The 15,531-nt window shown below is 51.3% G+C and overlaps 1 protein-coding gene across 14 annotated transcripts in view; it reads right to left on the bottom strand.

Annotated features, from left to right (window-relative positions):
- The window catches only part of LOC144804990 (V-type proton ATPase 116 kDa subunit a 4-like), a 6,844,636-nt gene that overhangs the window by 5,630,184 nt on the left and 1,198,921 nt on the right, over window positions 1–15,531 (bottom strand). For all 14 annotated transcript variants that reach the window (XM_078671938.1, XM_078672103.1, XM_078672267.1 and 11 more), the window contains one exon: window positions 2,708–2,801. In XM_078671938.1, the coding sequence (XP_078528064.1) occupies window positions 2,708–2,801 (94 nt within the window). The remainder of the gene's footprint in view (window positions 1–2,707; window positions 2,802–15,531) is intronic.

Raw genomic sequence — 15,531 nt, 5'->3', positions numbered from 1 at the left:
AGTAAATACCGGGAGCAAATGGGCAGATTCTCAGAATCTGCCCCTTTGCTCCCGGTATTTTTGCATTTGGGATGCATCATCCCAAATGCAAAAATCGCAATTTAAGGAATCTCTAAATTGAGATTCCTTAAATTGTGCTTGCATTTAAGGAATCCCAAATTGAGATTCCTTAAATGCAATGCATGAAAGTAAAAAAAATAGCGAATTCGCTAATAGGGGGAGCAAATTACCATGAAGTTGGACTTCATGGTAATTTGCTAAAACTTTGAGTTGCGCACACACATGCCCTTAGGGCATGTGTGTGTGCAACATATGTACATAGATCAATTTTAGGGGTGCAACAGGGTGTCATTTTGACATCCTTGCACCCTTGAAATTGCATGAGCAATTTGCGAGTACCTACTGGTACTCGCAAATTGCTCATGCAATTTCCAATGCATTCCTATGGGCCTGTAGGCCCATAGGAATGAATGGGAAAGCATTCCTTAATTGCGACTAGCAATTTGCGAGTAGCAATTAAGGAATGTTAAGGAATCGCTATTTTAATAGCGATTCCTACATGCATAGGCTTTTTCTATTCCTAAATAGCTATTCCTTTAAAATCGCTATTTAGGAATAGCAAAAGGCTACGTTGATGCATCTGCCAGTTTGTGTCTAGAATCAATGGTTAAACATAGTATAAATATTCCAATAAAAAAACTCTATATACATATTTTTTATATACGGAATTTTTTGGGGGGAATAAATATATAAATATAAATATATATACTAAAATATGATGTTATAAAATTGTTTCTCTTTCAACTTGATAAACAATCATTATATTTACTAAGATTTTTATGGAAGTTGATCAAGTTTCCAATAAAATAAAGCCCCTGTGGGCCAAAATGCACATATTACCATTCAAATAAATCCTAAATAGGAACATGCTATTTACCTTTCTTAAAGTGCAAAAAAAACTGTGCTTATACATTTAAATTCATACCCAACGGTGCTTAATCCATTATAACAAAAATTATTAATGTGCACATATTAAAATTGGGGAATGAACGTCTAACCTTATCCTAGATGTTATTCATTGTTTTAGCGACATTCATTCTGGGCACATCAATGTGGTCATTTATAATCCTGTACCAATCCTCATATTGCTCCCCTAGGTTTAATCAAGGGCTACAGGCAGGTGTAAATGTCCTTGCTAGCGTTCAATCCGCCAGGATTCTTGCTATCAATTTCCAGTATACAGCGAGTCTCGTGGAGGCGTGATCTAGCTTCTCTATCCCCTCCACGTTTAAGAGGTGGTACTTTGTCTAATAAAAAGTATTGCAGATGCTTTTGGTCACTCTCATGCCTCAGCTCGAAATGTCGTGCCACTGGGTAAGCCTGATCTTTCCCTGTAATGGCCCTTTTGTGCTGCAGTATCCGTTTGTGGGCGGGCAGTCGGGTACTCCCCACGTACCTCAACCCACACGGACACTGCAGCACATAGACCGCATAGTCAGTCTTACAGGTTAACCTCTTATTAATAGGCACAGGTTCGGTTTTGAATGGACTGATGAAATGAGTCTCATAACATCTGTATCAACAGGATTTACATGTTGGGCATTTTTTAAAACCCCTACTTAACGCCATCCATGTACTGGGTGTAGAAACTTCGGGGCAGTTGCTTACCAAAGCACTTCCCATAGATAAAGGTTTTCTAAACGTTAATTCAGGTTTATTGGCAACTAGACTACCTATAACAGGATCACCTTTTACCAAGTTCCAGTTCTTATAGAAAATGTTCCTGACTTCTGAGTGTTGTCAATTGAATGTTAAAATGATTTGTGTTTGTATCTTAGGTTATGTGTTTCCAACCTTTTCCTGTTTGGATTTAGGGATTAGCGCCTAATGTCTTGTTTCAGACTTTGTGCGCTTAATAGCATTGTTCAATACCTCCTCAGAGTAGACTTTCTCCAAAAACCGCAATTTACTAGCTTCCTTTGCTTTAGTGCAGTCTGTGTTTGAACTACAGATTCTTCTGATGCGCAGCATCTCCCTGTAAGGGATACTGCGTATCAGATGATGCGGATGTTGGCTTGCCGCATGTAGCACAGTATTGCCCACGGTTGGTTTTCTGTGTAATTAAGTGGCTAAACTGGCATTTTCCACATACATCTCTACGTCAAGAAAACAGATTGACTTAGAATTAATGGTTGAAGTGAGTTGGAGATTTATATTATTATCATTCAATCCATCAACAAATGCTTGCGCACTATTATGAATTTTATTATATGGTTTTTCTCCCCAGAATTTACAATAATTTATTGTTGTTGTTGTTTTTATTATATTTGTACACAGCACTTTAACAAACGAAATTTCAATGATTTTGCACTCTATATAACATGTCTTAAGATGGCCGCCACATTTGTGAAATGTATTGAAGCCCGTCTTTAATGTTAACATAGTTCTCATGAGGCTTCACGATATGAAATTGTCGTTTGTTTTGCACAGAAACCTGACATTGACGAAGCCGTGAGACGAAACGCGTGTGTTGAGGGGTCTGCATAAAGCACATGTGCATATATATGCATATATATATATATATGTGTGTATATATATATATATATATATATATGTATATATATATATATATATATATACACACACATATACATGGAACATGTACATGTGTTCTAGTTGGTAATAAAATTGAAAGTATATTACTTACTACGTTTATGTCTGCAATTTGAGTATTCAAAGTTGCCGTCATATCCTTGCGTTCTTTTCGATGCTGTGGACAAGCGTACATTCTTGTCCGAAATCTACAAAGGGAAAGCAGGAAAGAAAAAGGTATGTTCAATACTTAATTCACTATTTATATTTTTTTTTACTACAGCCAAAAGAATTGCCATAAAATAGCAAAGCTACAACTATACAATGTAAAATAGAAAACCATAAAAAAGAACAAAAAGAAACATGCAATAAAATCTCACAATAAATGCCAAAGAAGGCATTGTAGTACAACATAGTGAACCGTCTCTACACAGTTCAAGTTGCCAGATTAACTTATCGAATGATACTATTCTTAGTTCCAAGCAACGCATTCGATAAGATAAATCTGGCAAGTAAGAGCCAGAATACTGGGTTCTCCACACTGTGAGCGGTCACTGGATGAACTGGGGACCCCAGAAGCACAGGAAGATGGGAAAAGACAAAACTGTTTGTTCTTCCACTCCTAATATGATCACTCAGTACACTACCCAGCGCATCAACAGACAGAGAGGCCCCGACTGCGATGTTGGTGGCGAGCCCTCCCGAGCAGAGATACTAGTGGCCATTCAGGGGTCCTGAACTGCCTTGAAGAAGCAGATAAAGACAGTCTCAACAGATGTGAACTTGCTCAGAGCAGATTTACGCATTGTGGCGGATAAAGTCTTCACTGCGGAGGTCGATATCTTACAGCTCCAAGTGACACAGTTGACCAACTCCACAGGTGCGTTGGAGTGCCAGGAGGACAAGGCGCAGGGTTGAGCATGCCGCAGTAATATCAGAGTCCTAGGGATACTGGAACGAGCCGAGGAGGGCAAGGCTGAACTCTTTCTAGAACGCTGGGTACGTATCACGCTATGTCCCAGGGGGTTGTCAGAAATGGTTGTGGTGGAGAGGGCTTATTGGGCCTTGGTCCACCCCACTGCAGAGGGCTCTCCCGGGACCTATACTATGATAACTCTAAAGTGTCTGATTATACCAGACAGGTCCAGGAGCAAAGATAAACATTCCTGGGAGTGAAGCAGAAGCTCCGGGAGTGCCACCTACAGTACATGCTGCCCTACCTATCCAAGCTAAAGGTGATGTTGTAGGGGAAGACCCACTTTTTCAAGATCCCTGAGGAGGTATGGGAGTGGCTAGAGATCCGAAGGGATGGTCTCCCCACCCCCAGAGTGGAAAGGACATTGGAAAGAGTAGGGAACCAGACATTAGAGGAACCGAGGTGGCCCGCGCAGGAACCGCTCTACTGACAGCGGCCCGACGAGACAGCAGAGAATCACAGTGGGAGACAATGGAATTATGCGGGTGGAGACTCTGGACCTGTGTAGCTCTTCCCCACAGATGTCGGAGGGGAGCTCTGTCGCGGGACCAGTCCCTGCCACACTACTCCAGATGGACGAAGTGATCCCTGAGGCCATCAATGACTCAACCTTGTCTCCACACGGCATTGGGTGAACAGTACACCTCAATGAAAGTATGATTCTCTGCCGTTAGCCGGGAATGATCAGACACCCTAAGGGGTACCCAACTGCACAGGCGATGCTTGGTCGAGGGGTCCTTGGCAGGCAGGTGTGCGGGAAACTTGCCATAACAAATGTACCCATCAAGGGGATTCTGCCCGAGGCGTGTAGGCCTCTTTCAAGGGGGCCTGCGGAACTGGTCCCCTTACTCCATGGTTGGGCTAGGTTGGGAGGCCAAAATGTTCGTGGAATGTTTCACGTCCCCATTTTGGCTGATGTGGAAGCTGTGCATGCCTGGCACAGGCAAGGGGAGGGCTTAACCACATGCATATTTGCCCATGGGGGAGGGAGTTCTCGGGGGTTGTTCACACTTCATGTTCATGTTTCTGTTAAGCAGCATACAATGGGTAGGCAAATTGCGTGTGAGGATGGGCTGGGGTTCATCAAGACAGTACACCACCTTGACAATGATGACTAAGTTCATGAGCTGGAATGTAAGAGGGTTAGGCACATGTACCAAGCACTACAGAATCATTTCATTTCTTCGAAGGCACCATGTATTGTGGCATGCCTACAGGAAACTCACCTGGATAAAGCTAGAGCCCAGATGCTCACTTAAAATGGTGGGGCAGGTCTTTTCACTCATTATATTTAACTTACACCAGAGGAGTACTTGTGTGGGTCACACCGGGGACACTGTTTGCTCTGCAATATACGGAGGCAGACATCAATGGTAGATACATCCTTTTAAGGTCAAAGATAGACAGCAGCGAACTAGTAATACTGAACACATATGTAGACCACCCAAATTACTATCAATCCCTCCAGGAAGTCTTAGTTTCGTACCTTGAGGTTCCGATTATGTCTGTTGGCGATTTCAATTGCGTGTTGGACCCTAAGCTAAATTAGTGCCCACTTCGACAGGAACAAAACCCCAAATGACCGAGACACTTCGAGAGATAATGGGGAACTTAGGGGTGTGGGATATTTGGCGTCAGAGACAACCCACCCAGAAGATATACACCTGATATTGCCCCACTCACAACACCCACAGCAGGCAAGATAGAGTGCTGGTATTAAACTCAGGCCCAACCTGTCCATTGAGGTGACCCATCAGGCCCATTCCCTCTCCGATAACTCCCCGATCACTTGCACGGTCGGTTAGGGAATTCCCACCCAACATCTGAGGGTCTGGAGGATGCAGTCAGGTGTACTGGATGACCCGGTGGGGAAACAGCACATAGAGGGAGCTTTGGCAGACTAAATGACTCTCAACTGGGAAGATGCAGACATTTCTAGGGCCACAAAATGAGAGGCCTTGAAAGCAATGGTGAGAGGGGCATGCCTGAGTCTGGCATGTGAGGTCCGCAAGCAGTTGCAGCCGGAACTGGGGCAGAGGATGCAGCCTTGGTGGAGGCACAAACCCGGGACCGGTCGTACCCATCAGAGGAGGCCAGGGAATCGGACATACGTACATCCATAAGTGATATAAGGCACAGGCTAGACAAGTACACCCTTAGCCAATACCGACAGTGTCTACACAGGGAGGGGGACAAGTCAAGGCGCTTACTAGCCTGGAGCCTCTGCAGGGAACAAACCCACGCCCCAATAGAGGTGCTGTGTATGCCCACTGGGGCAGTGGCGCGCACCAGGGCTGCAATACCACAGGTGATCCAGTGTCACCACCAGACAGTTTATACGGCAGACCCGACAGTGGGGGAAGACACTCATCTCCCATATTTACAGACCCTGAACCGGACAAAAACTCACCAAGCAGGATAGGGAGGAACTAAAGGCTCAACTCACCATTAAGGAATTACAGTCTGCATTACAACTGCTCCTAGGTGCTAAGTCCCCAGGAAAAGACATATTCCCACCTGAGTTCCATCTGGCTTACCCTGGCATGTTTACCTGGGCCCTCTTGCAGGTATTTGAGGAGGCCTTTCATAAGGGAATCTTCCCTCCCACTATAAGACAGGGCAAAATATGTATGATCCCAAAGCCAAGCGGGGACAGCTGTGAATCCTCTTCCTATCACCCAATCACCTTGATCAACGCTGACACGAAAATACTTGGGACCCCATATGCCGCACTTCGTACACGAGGACCAATGTGGCTTCATACCGGGCTGCAACACTGCGATGAACTTGTCCTGCCTGACCCACATTATACAGTAAGTGAGACACTGGGAGGAGGAAATGGTACTCTTGTCTAGAGACCTAGCTAAGACATTCAACATGGTCGACTGGGGTTATCTCCTAGAGGTCCTCAGGGTCTGGGGCTGGGACCCAGATTCCGCTGGTGGGTCAATTTACTATACACTGAGCCTCGAGCTCGGGTGAGACTGGGGTAGGCTCAATCTGAGGTGTGGGGGTTGGGGGGAGGCACCCTACAGGGATGCCCGCTCTCGCCTCTCCTTTTTGCCCTGAGCATTGAGCCTTTGGCAGTGCGGATGAGAGCTGATTTGGATTAGTGGGCATCCGGGTAGGAAACTGATCTTCCCTCTAGCGGGAGTGACTGCCACACCTTTGGGGGGTCTCCCAAACTTGGAATGAGCACACTTCAGATACCTTGGAGTCCAGATTGCACTAGACAATGCCCAGAAAATAGCCCTGAACTTGGATAGGACCCTTGAGGCCCTGCAGCGATCGGGGAACCTTTGGAACAGTCTACCACTATCCTTAATGGGCAGACTTGCTGTCTCCAAGACGTTAATGCTTCCTATGTGCCATTACGCACTTCAAAACTCACTCTGGGAGCGTGGCTTAGCAAGCCAACATGGCGGACGTGAGCTAAGTGAGCTCCGTCCAACCCACACTTAATCCGTCATTTTTCCTAACAATCCAAGACAATTCCTGTAATCTGACGTCGTATTTGGGGCACTGTTCGTCTGCGGCGGCCCACAAGAGTGAAATTGAGGTGCTGGTGGCTGCGGGGAGCCGGAATCTCGGGGCGCACACGAGAGCGGCCTAGCACCCGCCAGAGGAGCCGGGGAGTTGCGTGGGGCACTGAGCCATAACCGGGGGCAGTGTGTATGGCCTGAAAGCCATCTGGGCGACAGTGTGCGGAGTTGAAGATTGCGGGGCAGATCGGTCCCTTGAGCCCCGGCGGAACAGCTGGTGAGACACGCTGAGAGGCCTGTAGCAGTGCCCCGGACTGGACCGGTGAGAGGTGGAGAGTCGGTGTGGGGGGGCAGCTCGTGGCAGGGCCACCCGGCGCTTGGAGCGCTCTGTAGTGCCAGCGGTAGCGGCGATAGTGTGGGGGAGACATGAGGCCCTCTACCCCCCTCGGATCCGGGCACTATCCTGGGCTCGGCGGCCGGGTCGGGCCACTGGGGACACGTCAGGAGGCCTTGCCTTGTCCTGTCCTTACCCTGCGCGGGATGCCTTGTCTTTTCCCCGCTTCCCCTGGCTGAGGGCAGCCCAGTGGGTAAAGGTGGAGCGGCAGCCTTGCTCCAGGGTGCAGTCCCTGGCCTGCGGCGCCCCGTGCGGCTTGGAGGACGCGGCGGGGGAGAGACATGGAGTGAATCTGTGCAGACGGGGTGAGCGCTTGGGGGGCCTCTGGCATCGCCCTCCCCCTGATTGTGGTGCTATCCTGGGTTCGGCGGGCAGGCCACGGAGGGAATCCTGAAGCCTTGCTGTTTCTGCTTCTGTGCTGGACGCTCTTCTGGGGCTAGATGATCGGCCTCCCCCTCTGGTTTCTTGGTGTGCCTGGGGGCTGCATGGCTGGTTGCGGCCTCCCCCATGGCGGAGGGGGGTTGAAGGAGGTTCGGAGGCGACGTTGGGCCGCGGAGGGGGGCATTGCAGCTCAGTGACTGACCCATAATCGCTTCCTCATCTTCCCCCCCTTCCCTCCGGAGCTGCTGGTGGATTTCGGGGAGGGCCCTCGCCGGCGGTCGGTCGGGCCGCATGGGCCTGCAGCGGGCCCCTGGAGTACAGTGGTTGCTCTCGCGGCTGGAGGGGCTATACGGGAGAGGCAGCAGAGTGCTGCTTGCTCGTGCCGGTGAAGACCTTACCTGGTAGACGGCTGCGCCGCGATCTTGGGCCCGGGAGCTCCTTCTGAAGTGGGGCCTTGAGAGGCTGCGTGGGCTAGGTCTTGCCCAATCGGCTGTTGGATCGGACCGCGGGCGTTAGTGGCCCACACGCTTTTGCCCTATCCAGCTCCCCTGGGATTTTAGTGGGGGCCTAGAGTGCAGCCATGACACGCGACATTGAGGCGGTGGATCGACCAAGCAGGCCCCGTTGACAAGTTCTCCAGCCCAGGGGCGACAGCTGGGGCATCCGGGGCATCGCCGGGTGCCATGCCGGACAACGGGGCCCTCATGGCTGCTATTACTCAATCCAGGGACATGTTGGACGCAAAAATAGGGGTAGTGGGCGCGGATGTGTTGCTGTTGCGGCAGTACTTGCACAATGCAGTGGCCTGTATCGCGGAGGCGGAGACCCGGATTTCTGGGGTTGAGGATGATGTCACGCTCCTAAAGCAGAAAGTAGCAAAGATGGAGTCGGTACAGAAGGGCCTCGCGCTTCGAATGGAGGATGCAGATGGGAGGGCCTGTCGCAACAACCACCGCTTTGTCGGGCAACATGGAACAATTTCTTACGCGCTGGCTGGAGGTCTGGCTTCCCCCGGAAGCCATGTCCCGATGTTTCATAGTGGAGAGGGCCCACAGAGCACTAATGCAGAAGCTTCCGGTGGGGGCCCGCACCCGGCCTGTCATTGCCAAAATGTTGAACTACATGGATCGGGATGCTATCCTAAAGCACGCGAGGATCAAGGAACCTTTGCAATATAAAAACATGCGCATCCTTATCTTCCCGGATTACACAAGGCTGGTCCAGCAGCAGCGTCAGTCCTTTGCGGTGGCGAAGGCCTGTTTGCACGCCCTGAAGCTTCCATATGCTTTGTTATTCCCGGCGCATCTCCAGGTGGTCTTTCAAACCCACACCCACTTCTTTGACACCCCGGAGGAGGTCTTCAAGTGGACCGACGAGACTGTGCGGGTGCGGCCACATACGCCGCCTGGAAGGGACTCTGTCTCTGCATCGAGTGCAGGGGCCCGAGGGGTCCCCGGATCCAGCAACAGAGGGGCAACAGACGTTCAAGGTCCCGGTGGTGCTCCCAATCCTGCAGAGTAGGGAGAACTCTACCTCGGGGAGCCGTACTCTTGAGCCCTGATAAGTGAAGCTCTCAGGGTGCCCTAGTGCTATTAATGTCTTTGTTGTCGGGAGTCATAACAGGGGCTGGTCTCTCAGTCCAGCTAGTGCTGGTTGGAGGTTTGCACTGAGGAGTGAGTTGGGGATCCATTGGATAGGGCGGTCTTTGCTCCCCCGTTGGGGTCTGGAGACTAGTCCTGCCGCAACAGATACTTCCATGTTTGTGAGGTATGGTGAGGGGGTTATAGGGGTAGGGGTTGGGCGTTGTCGATTGCGGGGTTGGGGGTTTGTTATGGGGAGGGGTTTGAGGGGGGTACGAGTTGCGCCATTTCACCGGGTATATTAGGACACACGCACACCGTTGGGGCCCATTTTCCGTGCTAGGTCACTACACGCTGCTCGATGGCTAGTGGGGCTGTAGATGGGAGGTTGTCCCCGGGTACCCTCTGCATTGTCAGCTGGAATATGCATGGGGTCCTGGACAAAACCAAGCGTGGGGCTGTCCTGCGCCAGGCAAAGAGGGCCAAGGCCGACATCCTTTTCCTACAAGAAACCCACATGATGGGCTCCAAGGTCCCATGTCTGCAGCGGTTTGGCTTCCAGCAGGTCTTTCATGCTGGCTTCACGCAGGGATCCAGGGGAGTAGCGATTTTAATACACCGTAGGGCCCCATACGTACATGAGCAGCAATGGCTGGATAGGCAGGGGCAATACCTTTTTCTCCGAGGTATGATTGGGGCAGTGGTGTTGGGTTGTGTCTACGCCCCCCCCACACCATTGCAGTGGCCCTTGGTAGAGCGGCTACTTACATTGTGGGCTGACATGCCGGACGTGGCCTCTGTGGTGGGTGGGGACTGGAATGATGTGCTGGATGTGGGTAGGGACAGCAGCAGGTCAGGTGGCACTCAGCCTACTAAACTGCACTCATTGGTTACAAGCATCGATTGGGTGGACGCCTGGCGGCACATTCACGGAGTCAAAAGGTAGTTTATGTACCTCTTGGTGGTCCATAAGTCATTCTCTAGGATTGACTGTGTATTCGTTCCCCGGGCGACAGTTGCGAATGTGGTCTCAGCTGAGATCGGCTCTAGGGGTTTGTCGGATCACTCCCTGGTAGCTGTCGAGCTGCAGTTGGGCAGGGGACTGCAGCCCTTTTGGTGTCGCCTATCTGTATGGCAATTGCAGAATGGTGAGTATGAGAGGCACATGAGGGAGGCAGTCGCAAACTACCTCACAGCCAATGTGGGGTCTGTCTCCAGAGGCGTGACATTGTGAGAGGCGCTGAAGCCCACAATTCGTGGGGCAGAAATAGCATGGTGTGTGGAGGCCCATAAGAGGCGTTGCGAGGAGTTGGTTCAGGCCGAGGCGGAAGTGGAAGCATTGGAGCTTCGTTGCCGGGAGGAGGACGGGGGGGCGGCCGTGCGACAGTTACTTCTGGCACAGCAGTCCTACTCCTCTCAATTAATGAATGAGGCCCATCAGGTGTGGCTGGCTTCACCTAGCAGAATCTGTCAATGGGGTGACAAATCAAGTAAGATGCTTCATCGGCTCTGCCAGGGGGCTTTCCATCCCCAGGCCCGTCTGAGGGTGTTGGATCAGGGTGGAGGGCCGCTGTTGGACCCAAAGGTCATAGCGGAGAGCTTTGCCGTTTACTACGCAGACCTCTGCCCCTCGGGAATGTTTGCCGGAGGCCACGGTCCACAAATTTACTGTGGATCTCCCACCCAAATCGGTGTCCGATGAGACGCGCCGAAAATTGGAGCTCCCCCTATCGGATGAGGAACTGAGTAAGGCCCTGGGAGAGCTTAACTCTGGGAAGGCGCCTGGACCAAACGGGTTCCCAGCGAGTTCTTTAGTCGGTATAACGTGCAGTTAGCCTCCTATTACTGGTCAGCGCTGGAAGAAGCCAGGGAAGCCAGCCGGCTCCCCCCGGACTGGAGGCATGCGGAGGTGGTGGTTTTCCATAAGCCTGGTCGGCCCCCGGAGCAGCACGCCTCTTACCGTCCCATTTCTCTCCTCAATGTCGAGGCCAAAGTCTTGGCCAAAGCACTGCCTAACCGCCTCCTGCTGCACATATCGGCCTTGGTGCACCTGGACCAAGGCCGATATGCACCGAAGGGCGATGCAACACAACATCAGGGGGCAGCATGTGGCACTGGCGGCGGATCTCCGAACCGGGGAACCTGCTGCACTCCTGCTGGCAGACATGGACAGGGCCTTCGACTCCTTGAGTTGGGTGTACCTGTTTGCCCTTCTACGTCGACTTAACTTCGGCCCACATTTCCTGTCGTATCTGGCGCTTCTCTACACTGATTTGACAGCGTCTGTGCGTGTGGCGAGAGCGGTCTCTTCCAGTATTCCTATCAGGCGGGCAACCAGACCGGGGTGCCCCCTGTCGCCATATTTATTCGCCGTGGCCATGGAGCCTTTGGCAGCCTGGGTGCGCATTGAAGCGCAGCTAAGGGGGCTTGAGTGGGCTCCGGGTCTCTCCGATAGGATCGCATTGTATGCGGATGATGTTCTTTTCTTCCTTAGCGCTTTGGGTAGGTCAGGGCCACGATTTCTGGAAATTATGCAAATATTCGGGGAAATGACTGGGTTGTGTATGAATCCCCGTAAGGCCACGTTGTGGGTCGTGGGGGCTCCGGGGTATGCGGGCGAGTGGGCATCGGCGCTGTAGGTGGCACTGGGTAGCCTGCGGTATCTGGGTGTCTTCCTGTCAGATGTAAAACACACAAGATGATGGACGGAATGTTGCACAATGGCAAAACATTCACTCCGTCACAGATCTGGGTTTAATCCATCGTTAATTTGCTCACCAAGCCACCCCAGTTCAGACATGGCCATATGCAAATCAGTCTTGATCCTGTGCCTCATGGGAACAGTCCAGCCCGAACTGCCAAGCCATGTGTTCCCTGGACCGGAATCAAGCATCCTAGGACCGGTTTCTGGCTATCAGCCGTCTTCAGCCAGGATAGCTTGACTCCAGTGGCTTAGTGAGCACGGGACACACGTCTGGGCATACCCTTCCCACATAGGGTGAACAGCAAAACACACAAGATGATGGACGGAATGTTGCACAATGGCAAAACATTCATTCCCAGTCACAGGTCTGGGTTTAATCCATTGTTATTTTGCTCACCTAGCCACCCCAGTTCAGACATGGCCATATGCAAATCAGTCTTGACCCTGTGCCTCATGGGAACAGTCCAGCCCGAACTGCCAAGCCATGTCTTCCCTGGACCGGAATCAAGCATCCAAGGACCGGTTTCCGGCTATCAGCCGTCTTCAGCCAGGATAGCTTGACTCCAGTGGCTTAGTAAGCACGGGACCCACGTCTGGACATACCCTTCCCACATAGGGTGAACAGCAAAACACACAAGATGATGGACGGAATGTTGCACAATGGCAAAACATTTACTCCCAGTCACAGATCAGGGTTTAATCCATCGTTATTTTTCTCACCAAGCCACCCCAGTTCAGACATGGCCATATGCAAATCAGTCCTGACCCTGTGCCTCATGGGAACAGTCCAGCCTGAACTGCCTAGCCATGTATTCCCTGGACTGGAATAAAGAATCCTAGGACCGGTTTCTGGCTATCAGCCGTCTTCAGCCAGGATAGCTTGACTCCAGTGGCTTAGTGAGCACGAGACACACGTCGGGGCATACCCTACCCACATAGGGTGAACAGTAAAACACACAAGATGATGGACGGAATGTTGCACAATGGCAAAACATTCACTCCCAGTCACAGATCTGGGTTTAATCCATGTCAGATGTGCCTGACATTTTTTGGGAACGGAACTTGGCGCCGGTTTAGGAGTGCGTGTGCGCGGATATAAAGAACTGGTCGCGTATGCCTTTAGCGATATATGGCAGGTCGGCGGTCTTTAAGATGGTTGCACTCCCCCGCCTGCTATACCAGCTGCAGAACCACCCGTACCCGATCGCGCCCAAATGGTTTAGGCTGTTGAATTCCACGCTAGGGCAATTTCTTTGGGGGGGGCGGTGCGCGAGGCATTGCGCACTTGTATTCTATCCACTTACTGTGGCGGGCTGGCGACATCAGATTCTCTTTCCTATTACCAAGCCTCGCATCTCTTAGTTCTAAATGAGTGGTGGTACGGGGATAGAAGAGACCCGGCCTATGCGCTGAAGTGACACCGTCTCACACCCTTCACACGATTCTCTATGCAGCGGCGCTGCGCGGTACGTTGCCACCGGCGACGAAGGTCGTCTTTCAAATTTGGCGGAAGTCATTGAAGCGAATGGGGTGGTGGAACACCCTGACTGGAGAGATACCCCTATGGCACAATGGGTGCCTGCCGTAGCTGGTGGCCCTACAGGGCTTCAGGGGGTGAAATGCCATCGGCATCTCTACCCTGGGGGATGTGGTGCGGAGTGGTCCCTCAGGACCTTCCGGGATCTGCAGGAGGAATATTGCATGCCCAGGTCCCAGTTTTATTGGTACCTTCAGTTCTGCCACGCGCTTTCCCCTAGCCTGGAGGGCCTAGACTCGCTGCCTGAGTTTAGTCCGCCGGAGGCAAAAGTTTTTATAGGTGATTTGGAAACCAAGAAGATCTTGCGAATATATCAATCCCTGGTCATCCACTGCGCGCCTACGCTGGAGAAGCTTCGGGGGGTATGGGAAGAGGAGGTGGGCACGCTTGAGGAGGAGAACTGGAGGGAGGCCTAAGCAGCTCCCTGTGGGGCTGCCATAGCAATGCGGCTTCGCCTTATACAATTTAAATACCTCCATCGGGTTTACTTCACTCGGGTACGGGTGCGGGCGGGTTTGATTGCCTCCCCTGAGTGCCTCCGGTATGGCGGGGAGGAGGGCACATTCTTGCACACCATCTGGCAATGTCCATCCCTCGATCGATTCTGGAGGGGGGTGTTCTCATGTTTCTTGGAGGTTCTCGGGTGGACGCTTCCAAGCACGCCACAGTTCGCCCTACTGCATGTGATGGAAGGGGTTGGGGGCACTGTCTATAAAAGGCATCTCATGCTGCTGGGTCTCACGTTGGTGAAACGTGATATCGCTAGGATGTGGAAGGATGCACGGGCCCCCTTCGCTGGCCGCCTGGAAGAATGGTCTTGACTTTTCCATGGGGCTGGAGCAGCCAATCTTTGTTGCCCGGGGATGCCCGCGTAAGCACTATAAAATATGGAAGCGGTGGGCAGACTATAGGAGTTTGTGGCTGGAGCCTTCGTATGATGTGGACGATCTTCCAGTGGAATGAGGGCTGGAGTGGGTTTGTTGGATGTGGCACGGGGGGGAAGAGGGTAGCCTGGGGTGTGTGTGCACCAAGACTGGGTTCTTCTGTTGCTGTTTTTCCTTTGCTTTTACTGTTCTCCTTAGCCTGATGGTTTACGCATATGGACTGGTCTCAGTGGACCTTGCGCAACTCGGGGGGGCGCAAGGTTGGGGGGGACAGTTGGGGAGGGGGGGGTTTAAATCCTAGCAGATATTTCAAGTCACGTATTGTTGTTGCATTATTTGATGTTAACGAAAGTCATATGCTGTCTTGTATATGTATGATTTGACACTGCAGTGACCTCTGGGGTTCAGAACCCTGCGATGCTTTTGCAATCTGGCAATAAAATATGTTTTAAAAAAAAAAAAAAACTCACTCTGCTCAATTCCGACAGGAACATTCAAGCAACTGAACACTGTACACATCTCAATTCTGTGGGCAGGGAGGCCCTTAATACAATGACACTTCGATACAAAGGGGGAGGCTGGAGGCCCCACGGTTAGATCTGTACTACTTTGCCACCAAACTGCAGCATGCGTCTCGCTGGCTGGCAGAATGGTACAATTGGAAAAAAATGAGTACTGGATGGATGGGCAGAACCAGAAACTCTCCCAGTAGTGCTGAAGAAGGATTTAATTTATTCACGGAGACCACGCAAGACTGATGCCTGCCTTTTGCTAGCCATTTGACTGTTCCAACAACCACTGAAGTCATTCATACGCACGGGTCCACTCTGACTGTATCACCAGGCACCACCAAGAGGCTTACTCAGCCAGAATTCTCTCTGGTCTGCACTAGGTTGACCCCTCACCCCCCACCTCCGCACTCCATCCCGATGAAGACCCCAAGTGACTACCGAAGGGAGCACATCGTGGGTTGAAACGTCGATGACTTAATAAGGCACAGA

Source organism: Lissotriton helveticus, chromosome 1_1 (genome assembly GCF_964261635.1).
Source record: "Lissotriton helveticus chromosome 1_1, aLisHel1.1, whole genome shotgun sequence".
In the NCBI taxonomy this organism is placed as follows: Eukaryota; Metazoa; Chordata; class Amphibia; order Caudata; family Salamandridae; genus Lissotriton; species Lissotriton helveticus.
The sequence above is the reverse complement of the archived record's forward strand: the minus strand, read 5'-3'. Positions and strand labels throughout refer to the sequence as shown.